Genomic DNA, 20,849 nt, shown 5'->3' with positions numbered 1-20,849 from the left:
CAGAATTACATAGAATCTCAATTAATTGAAAGTTATTTTTTAGATGATATTATTGAATAAGATAAAAGTAGTTAAATTTTGTTTATATTTGGCTTCACCAAACTTTTTTTTTCTTTTTATAATTGAGTCCAAAGGACAATCTATTTTTCCAATTTAACTCCTCAGAGTGAGTGTAGTTTACTTGACAAAAAAGCAAAAGTAGGAAATAGAGACATTTTGTACCTCTCTCTACATCATTTTTTTTAAAACAAAACATAAAATTAACGAAAGGAAAGTTGTTTAAAGAAAATAGTAATATACAGTTGAGGAGTAAAACTTCAACTATAATATGGAGAAAGTGAGATCAGTTATCACGTTTTGTAATTATTCTGTTTATTATAAGCACTAGATGTACACCATGTTTTGTAATTTATTTATTATATTGAATTTAAATTTAGTTAAATGTTTTTGTGTTTATAATTAAAATATAAAATTATATTACTAATGAGTGGTTAATTCATGTGATACATCTCATTTCCTTGAACAAAATATCATATGCGAAACTTATATACATGCATTAAAAATCCTATTGAGAAGGTTAACCGCACCATGATGGCATGAGGCATGCGAAAGTCCACAATGCAAACAAGTTTGTTTCCTAGACAGAAGATACTTGCAAGTTTATTAAAAAAAATCTACTTGCAAGTAGTCCAAAGCCCAACAAAAATTGTAAAATGAAATTTTCATTTAACTTAAGTGTAAGTAATAAGTCCAAATATAAGTATTTAGATACCTAGATGATATGAAAAAGAATGCTAAAATTGTTGAAAAAAATATAATATGCATTAACAATATAAGATAGTCATATTAACAATGATTTATTATTTTATATTATTAATGCATGATCATTAAACTCAAAATTATTACTCAATTACATAAACAGTAAAAACAACACAAGTACCGTGATTTATGTAAAATCTAGATTTTTGTATTTTTAAAACTTATTTTTCAACAAATCAAATATTAACATGCCATTTGTCAAACTCTCGTACCAGATTAATTCGTACCGTTTAGCACTGCTGTTTTCTTAAAACACAGACATGAAGAGCTGAAGACATATACTATAATACATTGGTGTCCCTAGCCCCAACACAATTTCACGAGTACTAATATTCCTGTATTAGCATTGCCGCATTGGCCCTTTGTCCCCATCCAAATTTCGCATTCACCACATCGGTGTTGTGGCTTATTCAAACAGAAATTAAACTATTGCTTTTAACCGGAATGTAGACAACATAAAATGTTTGAAATCATCCCACTATGTACAACCAGATATACTTACCTCTTCCTATTGTTAAAAATTTACACAATAAATATGTGCTCTTTAGTACAGACCATACACTTAAAGCTACCTTACATAAAATCAATGAACCTACTGTGCATAAAATTCAGAAAGAATGAGCACCTGCTAGCATGTTTATCCTGTCACAGAAAATAGAAGACAATGGGAAACATTAGAGACTGAATTCAGGACACATGGATTCCATCTTCGTCACTAAAATATTTTGGTATGTCAGCAGACACTTTTCACATTCATGCAGCCCATGAAGGATAATTTACCAATCAGCAAAAGCCTTTGATTTTCATTGAGGCCTATATACATGCTTCCAGATTCTCATTTTCATGCAATTCAAAAGTTCTAGGAGCCTTGGGATGATTTGTAAATCCGATATGCAGCTATGCACATTGTGGCATTACCTATAACAGTCAGTGCCGCTTGAAGAGCCACCAATACCTACAACCCATTAAGGAACCCCAATCATTTCAAATCTTCAGCATAATTCGCAGTCAATCAGTTTTATTACAAGACGGAAAGACCGTATGTCTACTATTGTAATCCAACATGACAATATTCTCAACAGTGTCACACTAACATAGATGACAGCATGTAATGTATAAGAATGGATCTCACAGTGCAACTTGGTAATCCAAATATTATACTTTGCTGTATTCTGACAAGTATAGATGGCAATGGTAGTGTTGTGTAAAAAAAAGATGGTAATGGTAGTGGATTAGTGGTAACTTAGTACACATGTTCAGTTTACGGGAAAATAGCAAATTTTGGGTAAGTGTTCAGATTGAAGTAACTAGTAAATTAGTAATATCTAATTCTACAATCTACACTATGACAGGAAAGGATTCTCCTAATTCGTCTCTAAGTCTTACTTTTTTCAACAAGCTAGTATTCTGTTTTAAGTTTTAACAAACTAAAAGTAGAGAAAATTGACATTGCATGTTAACCATAGAAGTCCACCATTAACACTCACTTCCTACTTTCCTGAAACTTTTCTTTAAATAGTAATTTTTTTCATGTTTCAATTTAAAGCAGGTTTTTATTCAGGTTCTAATTTTAAAAACAAAAAACTAATACCATGCTGTTGTAATAAATGAAATGAAATTAGATTTCAGTTTATGAAACAGAAACAGGCAGAGCTTTGCTGGGCTAGAAAAAGGGTTGGCAACCTTTACCCCCCAACCCCCACCCCAACACAAACAAAGAACATATTTAATGTTTTGTTAGTTTGTTTATTCCTAGACAACAAATTGCTTTCAAGGAAATTAATTATACGTGATTTATAATCTAAATATTGAATAGCAAAAGTACTCTGCAGTCTAAAGTATGTAATTCTCAAATTATCTGTAATAAGAAAGTTTCCACAAGGAACGGTGCAACGCCAATGTTGAGTTTTGAAATATTCTTAATTACATTTTAAAATAAGCATACAACTCTCGGGGGTTCCAAGGATAAGTTAAGATATATAATGGTGAGTGGAATGGAGCAAAATTATCATTTCATTATTTGGATATTTCATACTATTTTAAACCATCCAAACATGTTAATTAAGATTGTTCAAAGTAACAATAATATGAAGGATGGAAAGCCGTCTTACCTCGAGGGACTCAGAGTTATAAAAGAAATGCCATGTGCACGCACAAAAAGCTCCACCAAGTAGAGGTACCTAGAACAGAACAATCAAGAAAATAAGAGATGGAGGAATGAAAAATGGAGTGAAGAAAGCGAAGTGAGTGACTGACCATTCCCCAAGAAAGGCCCTTCCAAGCTGGGTATCCAGATTTTTCTCCGTATTGCCACACCAAAGCCATAGCTATAATCCATTCAGCGACACTGGACACGTGAATGGCCCATGTGGGCAAAGAGAGGGCATTGGGGGGTTCGTGGAATTGCAGTTGGAGACATGAACCGGGTTCGACGAAGTTAAGGAAGTGGAACAGACCCAGACCCAGTCCCAGGATACCCGCTTTCACTTTGGTTTTAACTTGACACTTTACAGTTCCAATTCCACTGTCCCTCACTCTTGGAAACGGAATTTTGGGAGTAAAAGACGAAGGCGGTTTTGCCAAGTACAACGTTGCCGCGGCCATCGCTCCTGTTCGTGCTTTTCAATCCACCCTGCTTCGGATAACATAACACCCTTTTCTCCTTCTTTCATTTCCACGCCTATTTTAAACTTCTAATTCTAAACAGTGGTCATTGTAATTTTAAGAACTCCTCCAATAATCATTATTTGATCATTTTAAAAATTAAAATTTTATCCTTAAAAATTTCAAAAACTAAATTAATGGACGTTCATAATTTAAAAGACTAATTTAATATAATAGATCAGGAAACAACGATTTTTTTACCCGGTGAGCAGAAAATATTATTTTTAAAATTTATTTCAAATCATTTTTTATTTTAAAATTATATATTTTTTAATTTTATTATGTCAAATAAAATAAATAAGTGTAAAAACTTTAATAAAATTAAATAATGTAAAACAAGGCTCGTAGGCTAAGAAATAAGAGGAAGCCCGAAGTTACTCAAGTCCAAACATCAAAATGCATGAGTACCCACAAAGAGAAAACAAAAAACAATTGCGGAAGTCTATACAACAAAAACAGGTAATGGGCTTGTGAGCGTGTGTCCATGTATGTAAAGGGCAGGACTTGAATCCTACACCTTCCTTCTTGGATCCTGCACCTTCCATTATTTAGTCTAAAGATCATTATACCTCTAATAAAATTTTCACCTTCCATCTTCCAACCCTAACACCTCCTGTGACAGCATCTCCCTCCCTCAATGGCCACCCCCCTCAACGGCCACCACCCACGACAGCATCTCCCTCTCGTTCCTCCTCCTAGGAAGGTAATTGATTTCTCTAATCAAATTTAATTAACTATAAAATAGTTTCCAAAATGAAAATTTCATAAGCAAAAAAACCTTTTAGAATGACCTTTCCATAAACAAAAAACGCTTCTAGAATGGCCTTTCAGTAAGCAAAAAAAATTCCAAAAATGGTTGTTCTAAAAGTATTTTTGCTTAAGAAAAGATGATTCCAGAAGATTTTTTTAAAATTTGAAACAACCTTTTTCAAAAGTGTATTTTACATATTTTGAAAAGGGGTTTTAAAAATCAGTATTGAGCTTACAAAAAGTCCATTCCATAAGCAAGAATTACAATCTGGAGTAGTCTTTTTGAAAGTGTATTTTGCAACTTCTGAAAAGGTCATTCCATAAAGTACTATTTTGTCTTATGGAATAACCCATTCCCAAAGCAAAAATAGCAATTTATAATAGTTTTTCCAAAAGTCCAATTTGTACTTTTCAGAATGTTCGATCTAGATAACACTTTTTTGCTTACAAAAAAGTTGTTCTATAACAATTATACTTCCAAAAGAGTCATTCTGTAAGAGTATTTATACTATCACGGAACGTCTGTTCAGAAAATAGGTCCACAATGTGAATGTGAATGTGTTAAAATGCACCTACAGAGTGGAGATGGACTTTTGCGACGTTGAGTTGGACTTGCTTTATACCCTTGATGGCTGCAATAAGAAGAGTTAGAGAAGAAAAAAAGAATTGGAAAGGGAGTCTAGATTGTGTTGTGGGAAGAAAAGAAGAACGGGAACGGGATGCGGCTGCAGGAGAAAGAAGAAGAAGATAGAAGGGGTAGGTTGAGGGTTTTCAAAAAATAGGAGGTGCAAGATACATTTTGGGAGGTGTAGAATTCAATTGCCGTAAAGGACTCTTTGTATAAAATAAAGCAAAAGTGCTTTTAAAAGTAGACATTTATATCCTACACCTCCCTTTTTGCATCCTACATCTCCCTTTTATAAAATAATCTCAAACCATCCTTTTCAAATTATACCTTCATCTTTCTCCTCATCATTCAACTCCACCACCAACGAGCTTCCTCTTCACGCCCACGAGATGCCGCCACTAGCTTAGCATTGAACTCCATGAGGTTTTTCTTCCTCCTTTGCATTCAACTCCACAAGCTTCCTTTTCATTTCTCCGCCATACGCAACGATTCTCTTCCACGAGAGAGGCAACAAAAGTGTTGTCCACATGCAGCTGGACAACTCCGGTGAGGTAGTCCACGTGCAATTACGTCATCTTCTCCCATTTTTGTGAAACTTTTTGATTTATGGACCACCTATTCCGAAAGAGAAATAATGCGAATTGTATCTATAATAGGTATTTTGGAAGTCCAAATTTGTACTTACCAAATGACAATTATAGAACACAAATTGGCTTCCAAAATATGCATTTTGGAATACATAAAATATGCTTTTAGTGTGTCTATTCTGAAAACATGTTTATTGATTATGTATTCCTTATTCCAGAATGTTAAAAGCATTTAATGGAATCTCTAATCCAGAAGTATAATTTATAGTTTTCAAAAATCAATGTGTTCCAAAATGGTTGTTCCGTAAGCATAATTTATGCTTTCAGAATGACTATTTTGTAACCATAATTTACATTTTCAAAATGATTATTTGGGGAAGGGAGGTGTATCTCATTAAATGTAGTTTTTACTTTTCAGAAAAAAAGAGAAGGTACATGATGCTTAAAGGGAGTGTAGGGTTCAAAACCCATAAAAGTATTTTTTTTAAAAAGTGATTTTTGAAGAAACTAATAGGATTTTTTTAAAGCAAGAATTTCTTTTTAAAACAAAAACAGTTTAAGCAAATACATCAAAAAAATAAAATTACTTATTTTATTAAAAAAATATTTTTTAACAAATAAATTTAATTAAATGCACCTAAAATATATAGATTGGGATTTAGCGTTTAAATTTAATTTTTAGAAGATGCTTGATACAATAATTTTTTTTTACAGTTAGATATGTTTGTTTCTCATGTTTGATTATTTAAAAAAAAATAAAATTTATAAGAAAAAACATTTTCATATATTTTTATTTATGTTTCCCAAAAAAATGTTATAACCTAACTTTTCTAAGTTAAAAAAAAGTTTTACTATAATAAAAATATTATATTACTTTTATTAAATTATTTAATATAATAAATAATTAAAAATCCTAATAAAAATATGATGTTACTCTTTGATGCACATTAAACTTATATCTCAACAATATTTATGACGAATCAAATAGATTTTAATCATTCAAATAAATTATGATTTTGGGATATTATAAAACTTTTCTTTTGCCAAACTTCCTCAAGAGAAAACATTAAAATAAAATATCAAATAAAGTTCCTAATTGTAATCGGAATTTTCTGGTTTTTCTAAAGTAAAATGTGAATGATTTATTTGTGTTTTGATAAAGAAAAGACACTTTTTAAATTAGATCATCTACATACTTTCTGAAAGGTGCCTATCACCGAACCCACTAAGTACTTGCAGGTAACGAACCTCAGCAGCCTTCAATTAAACATTTATTAAATCCAACGGCAACTAAAACTTGAGGAACTGGCGTACGTTACATACCATACCACCTTGGTTTGTTCTTTCAACAAAGTAAAAATTAAACCACAGAAGTTACTGATGAACTGAATTTCATTGATCACAACAAACTTCTTATTTGAGGTTCCTAAAATCTAAAAGAAACAGGCTACTAGTCATGAATAGATAATATGATATTAATACATTATCACTATGACTGCCATTGTTCCCTCCTAGTAAGCAGAACCGATGCTCACTAGAACAAAAGATGGACCAATTAGCAGTAACATATATCCCGATATCCATACCTTTCAGGAGCTGTTTTTTATCTCGCTCTTCCCTCTTCTGGTCCAAATCAGCACCAGAACAAATCCCATCAAAGACATAATTGAAGTCTGCAAGCAAATTTGGCAACTTATATTGCGATAGCATAATAATTCTTAAACAGCACTACGCCCTCCTACTTCTCTAGGTAGTCTAGTCATGCAATAATATATGTTATACTCAACACTTACACACACAAACTAGGTAGTTTTGTTTATATATCTTTTGAATTAAACCAGAAAAGAGGTAACAACAGATTTCAGAGAGTAAAAGAACACAGGACAAGGTCCCTCACAGAGTAAAATCTTTAAATACACAAAAACAGGCCTAACCCCCCAGTGCAAGTCCTCCTCTCTGGATCACACTCAAAATCAAGGTTTTCAAAACCGGACCGGATCGGCCGGTTCAACCGGTTGCCTGTCCTGTCCGGATGTTCCTTAGAACCGTTCTGTGAATGAACCGCTGAAGAATCGTTGGAACCGGTGAAGAACCGGGAAAACCGGCGGTTTGAGTGGTTTCGTGAAAACAGTTTTTTTTTAAAAAAAAAAAAAGGCTCAAAACGTTCTTCTTTGTCACGACTCTTCTCACAAGGCAGCTTCTCATGATCAGTCTCTCTCACCTTATCCGGCGAACCAGAAAGGAAAGAATAACCAGAAGAACACCATTTGCAGAGCTCTACAAAAAGGAAGAAATGCTCTACCGAAAGAGAAGAACAGTGAAAAAGAATAAGAATGAGCAAAAAAGAAGAGAGAAGATGAAAAGGGTTATATTTTATTGTTTCTCAGAAAAAAAGTGATGGTTTCAATAAAAGAGTTGTAGTGCACTGTTTGATAAGACCATCGGTAACCGCCACCAAAATTAAAGCAGTACGTATAATCATATTTAATTTAAGATTAAATTAAAGACTAAAGCACTGATCCACACGTAGTTGTAAATAGTAATTGCCAACAACATATAATATTAGTATTTTAATAATTTAAATATAAATAGTTTAAAATGTTTTGCACTTTATTTGCTTATTGATAATAATTTATAATATTTCATAATAAAATTGATATAAGTTACAAGAAGTTGTAGTATATATTATATTTTATATTCATAATTAATTTATAAAATACTTAGAAATACAGTATGGGACGAATGATCATTTTTTATCCTTTAACTATTTTTCATACTTCCTACAATTATCATTGAGTAACACTTGAGTGAAATTTAATTATTAATATTATAAATTTATATATATTAAGTTATTTTTTGTTTAATATTACTTAGTCTATTATATTAATTTTTTAAAAATATTATTTTATTAAAATCAATTCAATCCTTTTGAATCAGTGCCTTTATCGAATGACTGACCGGTCCAATTTTAAAAATCTTCCTCAAAATACAATCCCCACACTAAATGCAGAAACTGATATACCATACATAGAAGAAAAAGAAAAAAAAAACTCGCATATATAACTATAAAATAGTTACTAAGCACAAAACTGTCCAATAGTTACTAAATGCATAAAAAATTACATGCTGTTTACACTTCACATAACTGTCCTATCAATATATTGTTTGCTTTAACACATTCCACTGTTCACATAAGTGACATAATTGTCTTATCAATATAGATAATTAGATACTTCAGTGCCTTCTATTTTGTTGACCAAAAACAAAAGTTTGCATTTTCCAAAACATCGAACCAATCAGCTGTGTTGATATAAGTATGCAGTGAAGGAATTTAAATAATATACCATTCTATCCCATTTTTTATAGATTTAAAATCATATATCAAGCAGAACATATGTACACAGCGTCACACATACATGTGACAGAAAAGAGACAGGATTTATATTGCCAGACATATGACTGAAATTGAAGTCTAAGTGGAGGGGGAACTTACAGAAATTGCTGGAGGAATAGCCACTTTTGGATCTTCGAAGAACTTATTAGCAAGAGCCAGGGCAAGCAGGCTACTTTGCATGCCTGGCATCAGATAAATGAGGTTATTGAAGCAACATGCTATTACAGGCATTTGATGTATGAAAATGGAGAAACTTTGTACCTGTCTCAAAGGAAATTGTTCGTTGCAGTGCCTTCACATCAAGAGAATCGCGGAAGACAAACCCACTGAGGATATAACCAGCTATAAAAGATGACAAATGAAAAGCAACAACAAGCAACAAGATAGCGACTCCCAAGGGGGATTTCATAGTCTCAACATTTAAGGCAAGTGGCGCTCCGGCACAGATAGATGCCACCAGTACAGATAGCGGAGGCAAAAATGGTCGAATAACATTACAAATACGAGGAAAGAATCTGTAAAAAATGAATGGGTAAGAAGATGAAACCATTAAAAACAAAACACTAATATTAACATTTATTGAGACCATAGTATTACCGATTTAGAAGCAGGCCAGCTGCAATAGGCACAACCACAATCTGTGTAATGTTATACACCATTCCTTTTACATCTATAGGCAATTTCTTCCCAATGAGCAACAGTAATAAGAGTGGCGTGACAAAAACTGCAGAAGCAGTGGACAGTGATGTCATAACTATGCTTAAAGGTGCCATTTGTGGATCCGTCAGGAAAGTAGCATAACTTGAAAGCTGAGCACCACTAACACAAGCCACCAATACAATTCCTGCGCCTGATTCATTTTACTGCCAAAAAGAAAGTTCATCTGAGCAGCACTTTTTAACATTAAGACGAACCATCCTCACCTACTGTTGTTGGTAGGCCTAAAACAGTTACTGCAATCATGCAAAACAGATATCCAAGAAGAGGCTTCACAGCAAACTGGCCAAAATAACCAGTGACAATTTCTGCTGGCCTCTTGAATGCCTCAAGGAAGTCATTTTCATTTGAATTAACCCCAACAGCAAACATCAAAAAACCTAGTGCAGGTGCATAGAATCTGCAAGTAAATCATTTAATAATAATAATAAAAAACTATGGCTGTGATATTTATAAAAAGAAGTTATTTGTCTGTTTTCCATTCTGGATTTCAGATATCACTAGTTTGCAGCGTTACGTTCCATTTTGCATTTGCAGTTCAAACTTGAAAGATATACAGCATGAAATTCTATGCCAGAGCTAATTATTGTTCCTTCATTAACTGCCAATCATCTCACTAGTTGTGTTCACAAAATTGCAAATAATTGCAAAACAATCTTGTTATCTATCAATTCATCAGAACATCCACAGACCTGCTGGTAAACCACGTTAAAGAACGTGGGTAGATTAGAGCTAGCAGTATACTTGCAATGAGTGCATGAGGCAGATATGAATTTGATTGCTTAAGAATCTCCAGAATTGACATTGAATTTTGCTCCATCTGAGGAAAGAAACAAAATAACCAAAAATGAAGATGCCCTACGTTATTTTGTTTTGATTATGTGCGTGGCAGAAATTTCAGAAGTCAAACTTGATTACATGAATTTTAACACACTTTTTTTTTGTTGGGGAAATTTTATGAGTGTCATCAAATAGGAAGTGGAACCTAAATGATTTAGTAGGTTGCACTTGCACATGAATTTCACTCAATTGCTAGCATTTAAAAAAAATCTGATTAAGTAAACTGTAAAAGTCTAGACCAGGTGAGCAACTACTTTAACATATGAAACAAAGAGGAACTACATATAATATCATGTAAACAGTTAAGGATGGCAACCATGAACAATTTCAACTAATCCATTGTCACTCTTTTGATATCTGAATTATCCTCCGGCCTCTCTCTGAGCTAAAAGATTTCATGCATCTAGTACTGTAGTGCAGTAGACAAATAGAGATCTTAGCCGCTCCATTGGCAGCCCTAGGTTATAATCAGGCCATGCTGGATTGATTAAGATTAAAATGTGCAAAGTCGAAATTGACGATGTTGCTGGACTATATATAGTGAGTGCAAAGTGCAAACTACAAGTGTCTACTATTTTATTAGGACAGACCCAAAACGAGATCTGTGACAATTTGAATTAATTGTCATTGTCTTATTGTACAAACGCAGTATTGTCGGTGCTTTCTCTAATTAGAATTGGAATTTTACGGAGGTAAGGAAACTCTAATTCTAATTGAAAAACAACTATTCCTGGGTTAGTTGCCGGTACCAAACACTTTATTTTTTTTTTTATTTTTTTTGAATTGTGGTATCAAAGAATAAAAAATACCTGGGTCGAGGCAGAGGAAGGATCGGGTGGCAGGGAATCTGAAGAGTGCAGCGGTGCACATTTTAGGGGAATCTTGGGGCTCCGGTCTATGCAAACAAAACACAAATAAAATACAAACTACTATGTTGTATTTGAAAAGAGTTAAAGAGGGAGCAAGAGAGAGTAGAGTACATGGGAAAGGCGAATTGAAACGAATGGAGAATGGAGAAGAGATGTTATTGTGGGTGTTGGTTCGGCAGCATGGGACTATAATTGGATTTGGGGGTTGTTGGGATTTGGAAAGATTGAAGAGCGAATGAACGTTGTGGAAGTGCTTCGGTTTCAGTCCACTTGAAATCATAGTACTGTATTGGTGAGCACAACACACAGCTACTATTGGGATGGGGACTCCTTTTATACCTCCTGACAACTGATTCTGATTCTTCAAATCACCCAATTTTCTTTCTTTCTTCTTCTTCAAAACGCCATGTCACTCATACTTACCCGACCTTCTTCTTTTTTATTATTTTCCGGCAATGCCCAATGAAATTGGGTTGACTTTCTGCTCATTTCTTTTGACTAATTTAAAAGTTAGTTAATTTATTAAACAACATTAAATATGTTACTTAATAAATATGAATAAAACCCATCATTTTATTCTTTTCATTTATTCTCTCTTTTTCTCATAATAATTATCATATAAAAATAAGTAATTATTTTTTTATTTTAAAAATCATTTAAAGAAATATACAATGTAATACACAATGAGTATATTTTATGAATAAATTATGTATACATGAATACATCTATTCTTACGTGATATGTTTGTCGATTTTTTTAGTGACAAAAGAGGTAAAATACTAAAGAGCATATTAAATTAATATTTTTTTAGATCTTTCTGAATTATATACAATAATTTTATTTATTTAATGTTTACAATAATCTGTCTTATACGGGTTAGCGTAATATAAAAGGGAAAATAATCTCTCTTATACGGGTTAGCGTAATATAAAAGGGAATATCGGTATAATATTTTCAAACACTATTAAAGAAGATTAATGTAAAAATGAAAAAAAAAAGTGGTATTATATACAATTAGAAAGAAAGAAAAACTCAAGAAGTATGAGTATGATTTACTCAATATTAAAATGGGCTTTATGGCATGATGAGATTACCACCAAAGGCTTATCCATAAATTATTACACAACTAAATTATATGTTGTTTTCATTAGTCATGGCAACTGCGCAACACATCCTTGAATAGCAGGAGATTTCTGTAAGGAAGGTTGTCCATTAAGTAATTTAATAGGAATAAAATATAATTTAAATTTAAATTATAATTCATTCAAATTTTTATATATTTTTTTCTTTTTTATTTATGATTTTATTTTAATATTTTGTCTTTAATAATGATGAAAGGATAACATAAAAAATTATATATTTATTTACTGTTTCATATGAATAAAAATTATTAATCAAACCCATGTCTATTAGGAATTTGAGAAATCATTTTTGTTTTATGATCACAAACCAGTTGTGTCAATTCATGTTTGCTATCGACATTTATAGTAATTACTTGAATGTTGTACTAAAATAATTTCATTAGTTACCAATATAAAATTTTGTATACTTACAATTAAGCAACTAAATTGTTGAACTTGTTTCTTCCATGTGTTTTGTACGTGCATAAATGTTTTAAAAGACAAATAGAGAACCAATGGACTTGTCAATTTTAGTTTTTCCAATTTTTCACATGTATTTTTTTAAAGAGATTTTGTCCAAAATAAAGTTAAAATTAAATATAAATACCTCTATTAACAAAATTTTAAACCTTGAGTTATGACATAAAAAACTAACCATTTTCGTTCGACCTAACCCCCATTAATCATGTATTTTGGTTCCGGTTTTTATTATTTTAACCCTTTACCAAAACAAGTAAGTAAATAAAAAGTGGGTGGGTGGGGGTTGAATATTATTATTCATAGCATTGAGTACAGGATGAAGAAGATAGAATAAAAGGAATTTTTTAAAATTCACTAAAAAGTTAAATGAAAATTAAAAATTCAAAAATTAACTTATTAAATTAAAAGTGTTTAATAAAATTAAATGTTCAAATAATTATAAAATTTAAAATGATAAAAATAGACATATTTATATTATACTTATTTTATGTTGCATTTTTTTATGTTATGTATTTTATTATTAATCTTATATTATTTCTTAAAATAATTTTAATCAAATTTAAAATAATATAAGAAAATATATTTAAGTAGATATTATACTTTTATTATGTTAATTAATGTAATAGTTAAAGTAAATCATGTAATATAAAATTATTCAAAAATAATAGACAAAATATAATATTAAAATAATAAATTAAATATTATAGTAACATAAAAAATATAAAATATAATAACAAAAGAGTAAACAAAAAAATTGATAAATATATTAAAAATAAAAAAATAAAATTAAAAACTAAAAGTTAATATAAAAAATGTTATTTCAAATAACGTTTAAAAAATAATAAAAATTATAAAAAAAACTTATTTACCGAATAAGTAAATAAAATTTTTAACTAGTAAAATAAATTAAAATTAGTTTTTCCCAACCAAAATCCCTGATGATGTTAAACTAATATTTGTACGAATTTGTTATATTGACGCACGGAATGAATAATAAGTATTTTATTCGTAATCAAACTTATTCATTATTTGCATGGTGATTGGTGAACATAAAACCATTTTCATTTGTAATCAAACTATATATCTGTACTTCTTCCTTGATCTTAAATTCTGTGATAGAAGAATTTATATTTCTTGACAAAAATGGTTTTATATTTATATGATTTTTTGAAAAACTTCATTTATTTGTTGTAATATATTTTCCACATTTTTTCTGCTATTTTTTAATTTAAAAAATTTCTTAAAACATGTAAGTTTAATCATGTCTGAGCCTGATATAACAATTATAGAGATAAAACTAAATAAATTATAATAACTCAACACCGGTTGATACATGTGCTCCATGAAAAATAAGTAAGTCTTTTTAACCTTAAGAGGTTGACTTGTAACAGCCTATTTTGTTATAATGTTGCCCAAACCAAAGATAAGAAAATAATGTTCTAATCAACAATACAACAAGTAGTAGATAGATAGGTTTTTTTAGAGGTTTGATCACTGGGGTGTATAAAAAAATACTTTATTAGAAAAAGAAAATTTATTTTGATAATCTTTACATTTTGAAAAAAAAACCTAATTTTTGACTATTGTTTGAGAATATCTTGGTAATAATATTAATGATGTTCTATTGGAAGATGAATGAAATAAAAAAAAATTGGGAAAAAGAAAGAAGAAAAAATATAGTAAATAAACAGTGACGAATGTAGAATATTTTAGCTGTGATAGCAAAAGGCTCACATATATAAATAGTGGGGACTAACTCATATTATAACTTATTCGCTGAACTAACTTTTAAATTATAGAGATAATTTATAACTACACATTTATGTCGTATCAAGAAAAAAATAATTAATGGAGCAATTGTCTCCTTACTTCACAAAATAGATCCGTCCATGAATAAAAATAAAAGTAAAATAGAATAAATATTACTTACTATTTAGATACATAAAAAAAGAAGTAAAAAAATCTTTCTTTTTAATTGAATAAATGAAAAAGTAGAAATAAATAAATAAATTATACAAAAATTCTTAAATTAAAAATATTTTTTTGGCTATATTGTTTCTTCTCAATCTATTTTTTTTTACTTATTATTTTATTTTATGTCACAAGGCAACTAAAATAAAAAAAAGCCTTTGGTCTATTTTCTCTTTAAATAAATAACAAAACTCTAATCCAAATTATTTACTTTATGTTATTTCTTTCTTCTCAAATTCGTTAATTCAAATATAAAGGTAACTGGAGCCTGGAGGTGTTGAGGAAAGATCAGCTTTTTAGCTTTGTTTTTCTGTTTTTAGTTTCCGTTTACCACCCAAAAAAAAAAAATATGAGGTAACTTGTTTGTTTTAATATTTTGGAAAACTATTTTTCATTATAAAAAAACACAAAAGTAGTATTTATCAAAGGGAGTTTCTAACAGAAATTATTTGTATCAATCTAGATAAAAAAACTCCATATAAAATTGTGCTAATATTAAATTATTGAATAACCTATATTGCAGGATATATGTATGCACATGAATATATAAATTATAAAATACACATTTACATTATACATCAATTTTTTTTAATAAACATATTAGTATATAAATCATATAAATAAATTTTTTTATTATATGGTAAATAAAAAAATGATAAAATTATTAGTATCTAAATGATAAAAAAAGAGTCATGCTTATATCATGTATGAATTATATTTAAAGATATCATTTAATATAAATAAATTATATAAAAATAAATATATAAGGGATAGTGGCATGAATTATTACACTACATTAGTTAAATAAGAAGCAAACATAAAAATAGTAATCATAAAAAGAAGCCAATTGCTGAGATACAAATTAATTGTATTATTATTGTGGAAAACAACAAAAGAAAAGAAGCAGAGAGAGGTGAGGTCCACGGTCCACACAGCCGAAACGACAGCGTTCAATCAGTTGGAAGTAAGCAAAGGAATTTATTACTTTCCGCATCTACCTTCATTCCTTGGCGGGTGTTAGCGGTTGCGGTTTCGGTTTCGTTGCGCCGAATCTTAACCGTCCTTTTGGGGCCCACAAATCGCCGATACTGTGTTCACTTTCATTGCCGGTGGCGGCGAAGCCACCGTACCAACCACCGACGCCGTCCAATCCTTTTCAGCCTTTCAAATTGCGATGACGTATTTCGAAGAGGATGCCATTAACGGCGACGGTGATCGAACGAGGGACGTCAATCGCAATCACGACGGCGGAGGAGAATTATACGTCAATTTGAGGTGGGACCCACAACCGGAGGCCCCGAACACTAACCGGAGAGGATCGTCGCGTCTCTGGTATTGGGTTAAGTTGGTTCTCTGTTTCTTATGTCTGGGCCTCTTGGCTCTCGTTGCTTTCAAATGGCTTGTCCCACTCTTCACAGAAAAGGTTTCCTCTTATTCTTCCTTTCAAATGTCTCATGCATTTTAATTTGCATATGATCTTAATTTTTTTTTTCTTTTCATGCAATGTGACTTCATTTGTAAATTGGACATCTAGTTTATTAGGTGCGTTTGGTAATGATCTCCAATCAGAATTAGAATTTCACTTCGATAATCTATATTTGCATTAAAGATCAATATAGGTTACTGAGGCGAAACTTCAATTATGATTGGAGAACAGCTACCAGAATACTTAAAAATTGCACTTGAGTTTTATACTTGAAAGGGGGGAAAGGTCGCCGATTCCCCTGCTAACAATTAACATTTGCGGATAAAAAAACAATTTTGAATGCTGAAACACCTATCTTATGGATGGCATTACTTTTTTATTTTTATTTTTATTTTCAGGTGATTATTCCTATAATAAATTGGGAGACGAACACGTTCAGTTCTCCAGTGTTAGCTGTTCTGGTGTTTGCTTCTATAGCGCTATTCCCTACCCTAATTCTGCCATCCTCGCCTTCTATGTGGGTGGCTGGGTTGACATTTGGTTATGGCTTTGGATTCTTGCTAATCATTTCTGCAGCAGCAGTGGGAGTATCACTTCCTTTCTTGATCGGTTCAATCTTCTATAGTAAAATTGAAGTACATGCCTTGTGACTTTAGTATAAGTTGTTATCTGTCTTTCATGTGTTTGCCTCACATTTGCTAATTAATTAGGACCTGACATTTCATGATTCTTTGCAGGGGTGGTTAGAAAAGTATCCAAAGAGAGCTTCTGTTCTAAGATCTGCTGGTGGGGGAAATTGGTTTCATCAATTTCAGGCAGTTGCTTTAATCAGGGTTTCTCCATTCCCATACATAATCTACAACTATTGTGCCGTCGCAACAAATGTTGAGTATTGGCCTTACCTGCTCGGTTCCATGGTAGGAATGGTGCCAGAAATATTTGTTTCAATTTACACGTAGGGACCTCTTCTCTCTCTCTAATGCACACTTTATATTCCATACTAGGAGTTTGCTTTTGTTATGCCTGACCATTTTCATTTTTTTTTTTACTTCTTGAATACCTAATAATTGTGTATAGAATATAGATACAGAAGTTGTTGTGTACATCAGAAAATATAGAAGGTGACCTGTCTTTGCTCAATTTTAGGTGCTCATACCATACTTTGGATTTAGGTTGTGTAATTGGTTCAGCTTGCTTTGCCTCCTCCAGCATGAGTATATTTCACCATAGTATGGTTATTTAGAAAAAGACAATTGCTTACATCATGACTTGTATCATTTAGTGATAATTGCTTCATTTAGGTTTTTTAAGATCTGATATAATCAAGGTTCTTGCAGACTCTCCAACTTGCTTTACAATATTTCTTTGTTGTACATTGTAATATGCTGCTGCTCATGATTAGTCAAGTCAAATAAATATATCTAGAAATGATTTGGTGGATTAATTAATCTTAACAACTTACTAGGATCAGCCTAGTAGTGGAAAGAGATTTTGGTAGTTTGCATAAGGTCTTAAGTTGAAACCTCATTGCTGTCTTTGTACGCCGAAAAATAATATAATGGTAAAGTTGGCATAGCTTTTATTTTATTTTATTTTAATTTCATATATGCCAAGATTTTCCTTACCTCTAGTTTTTTTTCAGTTCATGGTTGTCTTTAATCATAAGATTTCTTAATCTGTATTTCAGACCAAACTCAAAGATTGTTTGTGGTTGGTCTTCAAAGTTTGTTCATTTAACAGATCAATACTTGTTGATCCATTTCCCTTCATAAATTTTACACTTTCATCTTTGAAACAAGTGTATCTTTTATTGTGTATGTCACTCCATCCTCACTATTTACTACTCCATGAAGTCGCCCATGGAAAATATGTTGGGCAGGTAAATTAAATTGATATCTTACCCATGAAGTAAATGACTGTTTTTCTTAGAGCAGTGGTGTCTTTCTATTCTAATTTAGATATTCACTTGGATCATGCCTTACCATCCATTCTATGATTTTGTCTATATGTAAGCAAATTATCTATTTCCATGCATGATAATGCGATGTAAGACTGTCATAACCTATGGAACCTCTTGTTCTCATAATCCCCCCCTTTCCCACCCTCTAAGCTAAAAATTGAAAATAAAATTCTATCTGATTGTTCTTTCTTTTCTTAGATTGTTTGCTGCCATTTTATTATTTAAATAAATTCAGCATGCCATGTTATTAATGAATGTTATTTGTCATCCTATTTTTGAACGGGTGTTGGAAAATAAATACAACTATGTAAGTATAGATGGATTGTTTGATTCTCAACAGCCAGATACAATACTCTCTAAATTCTTTATTTTGAAAATGCATCTTTACTTGGCAGCCATAAACGTCATTACCGTGTGAATTCTATGTTGAACCTTTTCTTTTTCCTCTTAGCCCTGCCCTCCCCAAGGTTGTTTCCGAAAACTCACATTCACTTGATCTGCCATTTCTTTGCTCGGTTTCATCTATCTCCACTAAAATCTTTTTATCCGCTAAATAGCAGTGATGATAGCACTTAACTGATACTTCTATTGTTGCTTTTTGACATGTATTTTATGTTAGCCATTTCAAATGTTGATTTGTTTTATACTGTTTATAAAGATAGGAATTAGGAATTAATGGTGCAAAATATCCTCTTGAATTCATTGTCTCCTTGTCTTCCACTGCAGGGGAATTTTGATAGAAACATTGGCTAATGCTTCACATCAAAATCACACTCTATCCACTCCACAAATTGCCCTCAATGTAGTTGGTTTCTGCATAAGTGGAGCTACAATAATCTTTTTCACAGCCTATGCAAAGAGGCAGCTCAAGGAGTTACAACAGAAAGAGGATGGTTTGCTCTTGCAATAATCCAGTAGGTTTAGTCTGGGTTTATTTGCTGGCAGCATGAGGCAGTTATCACTATCTTGAACGTCACATGTTAAGGCTTACCACAGAACAAGCTAACGCGGCTAACATCAGCATTTCTATCTCTTTTTTCTATATGTTGCCTACAACAACTGCTTTCTTTGATGGTGTTTCCGTCTCATTTCACTACTAGCATGTTTGGTTCTACATTTTGGATGTGATTTTCTACATCACAGATGTGATTTTAAGAAGCTAATAGTTATAGTTCCTACATCCTAAATGTAATTTTTTTATTCTTAACGAATTTCCAAACACGCCATATGTGTATTAATTAAATGAAATTCCCACTTTTGGAGTAATCGTTTTCAACATGCCAAGATTCGTCTGTGTAAATCCAGTATCGTCGTTGTTGACTTGTCATATGATTGATTCAATGTTCTAGTCCTCTTCGTTTTGGCATTTTTCTTTTAACCTTTTGTTATGACGGAAAGCACAAGAACCAATAATACAGAAATGATGGACATGACACAGTGACTTGTTCATCTCCACCCTACTCCCAACCCCGCCGCACCCAACGAATCTGAATTATTTTCGGCTTGTTGGTTATGAAAAATGTTTGTCTCACATTATTTTCATTTACACTTTGAATTTCCTGTAAAATTTAAATCACTGAACAGAGAGAGGAAAGAGAACTAAAGTAGTTATTTTTCATTAGGTTTAGAGATAAATATATTAATAGATGACTTGAAGGTGGAATAATGCGGCCTACTTAAACCTTTTTATCTGATCAGATTAAAACTATGACCAGGAGAGCAGGGAATGAGTTCCTGTGAGCCATGATTTTCTTTTCGTACTCCTTAATGCTAGAGCTAGACTATTTTAAATTCTTCTGTATACAACAATTTTAGGTTTAATGAACTGGATTCAGTTACTAAATTTTAATTGAATTTATTATTTACTTTCTGCGTACGATTCACATGGAATTTGTTGATTTCCTTGAGTTTGACAAGTTATATTAATGTTTCCTGTCTTTTTCCAGCTACATGCTTGTCCACTAATGATCTGACATCTTCATTGGTTTGTCCTATAGATATAGCTATCACATTCATACCTTTTTTTTTGTTTAGTTGTAAATTGTGAGTATATTCTACTAAAAGAAAACTTCAGAAATTGTGCGTCAAAAATAGGACAAGAAAAGAGTAGTGAAAGCTCGACGGGGAAATGGTAATCTGCATGACGTGCTTAACTACATAAATGTCATGTAAAATGTAGTAGGGAATATTAGGAATTAATCACGAATTACAGAATTAGAGATGGGTTTTCTAAGAGTCAAGATTGTCTATCTCCACATTCATGCTACAGTTCTCATTAATATCTCTCAGTTACACAATTTTTATTTTGTTTTTATCGCGGTCTGTGGAATTTCCTTTTTAAAATGCTCCTTTTTTTATAGTAAACATAGGACAATGATTGATGAAAACATCTCACTTGTATCAATGTTTGAATGAATATGTATGCAGTATGGGCTTGATGATAAGATCTCACTTGTTATGCACCCTGTATTGTTGTAGAATGCAATGGGTTTGATTTGCAACGATCATTCTGAAGTATAGTAAGAGGGTTCAATTTAATGTCACAATGGATAAGGCTGATTCTCTTGGTGGAGAGAGTCTCAGAGTTATTTGGACCCGTGGAGCATATTAACCATTGGGTACA

At 31.6% G+C, this 20,849-nt stretch overlaps 3 protein-coding genes across 4 annotated transcripts; 1 reads left to right on the top strand and 2 right to left on the bottom strand.

Moving 5' to 3' along the window:
- Positions 1-1,225: 1,225 nt before the first annotated feature.
- On the bottom strand, positions 1,226-3,492 carry LOC114374379 (ycf49-like protein). Of its 2 annotated transcripts, XR_003658554.1 has the most exons (4): positions 3,076-3,492; positions 2,931-2,999; positions 1,600-1,774; positions 1,226-1,461 (listed from the first exon to the last, which is right to left on the bottom strand). XR_003658554.1 is itself a non-coding variant. In XM_028332022.1 (3 exons), the coding sequence occupies exons 1-3, from the start codon at positions 3,421-3,423 to the stop codon at positions 1,679-1,681; spliced, it is 513 nt and encodes a 170-aa protein (XP_028187823.1). In that variant the 5' UTR covers positions 3,424-3,492; the 3' UTR covers positions 1,226-1,678. The 2 variants fall into 2 exon arrangements, 1 of the variants encoding a protein (XP_028187823.1); XM_028332022.1 differs by having other exon boundaries at positions 1,226-1,774.
- A 3,189-nt stretch (positions 3,493-6,681) lies between these two features.
- On the bottom strand, positions 6,682-11,674 carry LOC114374381 (probable sodium/metabolite cotransporter BASS5, chloroplastic). The gene is made up of 8 exons (XM_028332024.1): positions 11,380-11,674; positions 11,209-11,294; positions 10,252-10,379; positions 9,766-9,959; positions 9,440-9,692; positions 9,104-9,357; positions 8,942-9,024; positions 6,682-7,121 (listed from the first exon to the last, which is right to left on the bottom strand). The coding sequence occupies exons 1-8, from the start codon at positions 11,546-11,548 to the stop codon at positions 7,038-7,040; spliced, it is 1,251 nt and encodes a 416-aa protein (XP_028187825.1). The 5' UTR covers positions 11,549-11,674; the 3' UTR covers positions 6,682-7,037.
- Positions 11,675-15,743: 4,069 nt separating this feature from the next.
- On the top strand, positions 15,744-19,510 carry LOC114373820 (TVP38/TMEM64 family membrane protein YdjX-like). Its single transcript, XM_028331362.1, has 4 exons — positions 15,744-16,263; positions 16,665-16,901; positions 17,004-17,221; positions 18,953-19,510. Exons 1-4 carry the CDS (start codon positions 16,015-16,017, stop codon positions 19,134-19,136), a joined length of 888 nt encoding a protein of 295 aa, XP_028187163.1. The 5' UTR covers positions 15,744-16,014; the 3' UTR covers positions 19,137-19,510.
- The last annotated feature ends 1,339 nt before the right edge of the window (positions 19,511-20,849 follow it).

The sequence above is a fragment of the Glycine soja genome, chromosome 11 (genome assembly GCF_004193775.1).
Source record: "Glycine soja cultivar W05 chromosome 11, ASM419377v2, whole genome shotgun sequence".
NCBI lineage: Eukaryota > Viridiplantae > Streptophyta > Magnoliopsida > Fabales > Fabaceae > Glycine > Glycine soja.
Note: the sequence above shows the minus strand (reverse complement) of the source record. Positions and strands in the feature narration are given on the sequence as shown.

Excerpts from the sequence above, each read along its gene's own strand:
- LOC114374379 (XM_028332022.1), bottom strand. The coding sequence starts at position 3,423 with ATGGCCGCGGCAACGTTGTACTTGGCAAAACCGCCTTCGTCTTTTACT. Across the intron at positions 3,000-3,075 it reads AGGGCCTTTCTTGGGGAATG|GTACCTCTACTTGGTGGAGC; the intron begins GTCAGTCACTCA and ends GTTCTGTTCTAG. Across the intron at positions 1,775-2,930 it reads ATAACTCTGAGTCCCTCGAG|GTATTGGTGGCTCTTCAAGC; the intron begins GTAAGACGGCTT and ends AATGGGTTGTAG.
- LOC114374381 (XM_028332024.1), bottom strand. The coding sequence starts at position 11,548 with ATGATTTCAAGTGGACTGAAACCGAAGCACTTCCACAACGTTCATTCG. Across the intron at positions 9,693-9,765 it reads AGGCCTACCAACAACAGTAG|GCGCAGGAATTGTATTGGTG; the intron begins GTGAGGATGGTT and ends AAAATGAATCAG. Across the intron at positions 9,025-9,103 it reads AACAATTTCCTTTGAGACAG|GCATGCAAAGTAGCCTGCTT; the intron begins GTACAAAGTTTC and ends ATCTGATGCCAG.
- LOC114373820 (XM_028331362.1), top strand. The coding sequence starts at position 16,015 with ATGACGTATTTCGAAGAGGATGCCATTAACGGCGACGGTGATCGAACG. Across the intron at positions 16,264-16,664 it reads TCCCACTCTTCACAGAAAAG|GTGATTATTCCTATAATAAA; the intron begins GTTTCCTCTTAT and ends TTTTATTTTCAG. Across the intron at positions 16,902-17,003 it reads TCTTCTATAGTAAAATTGAA|GGGTGGTTAGAAAAGTATCC; the intron begins GTACATGCCTTG and ends GATTCTTTGCAG.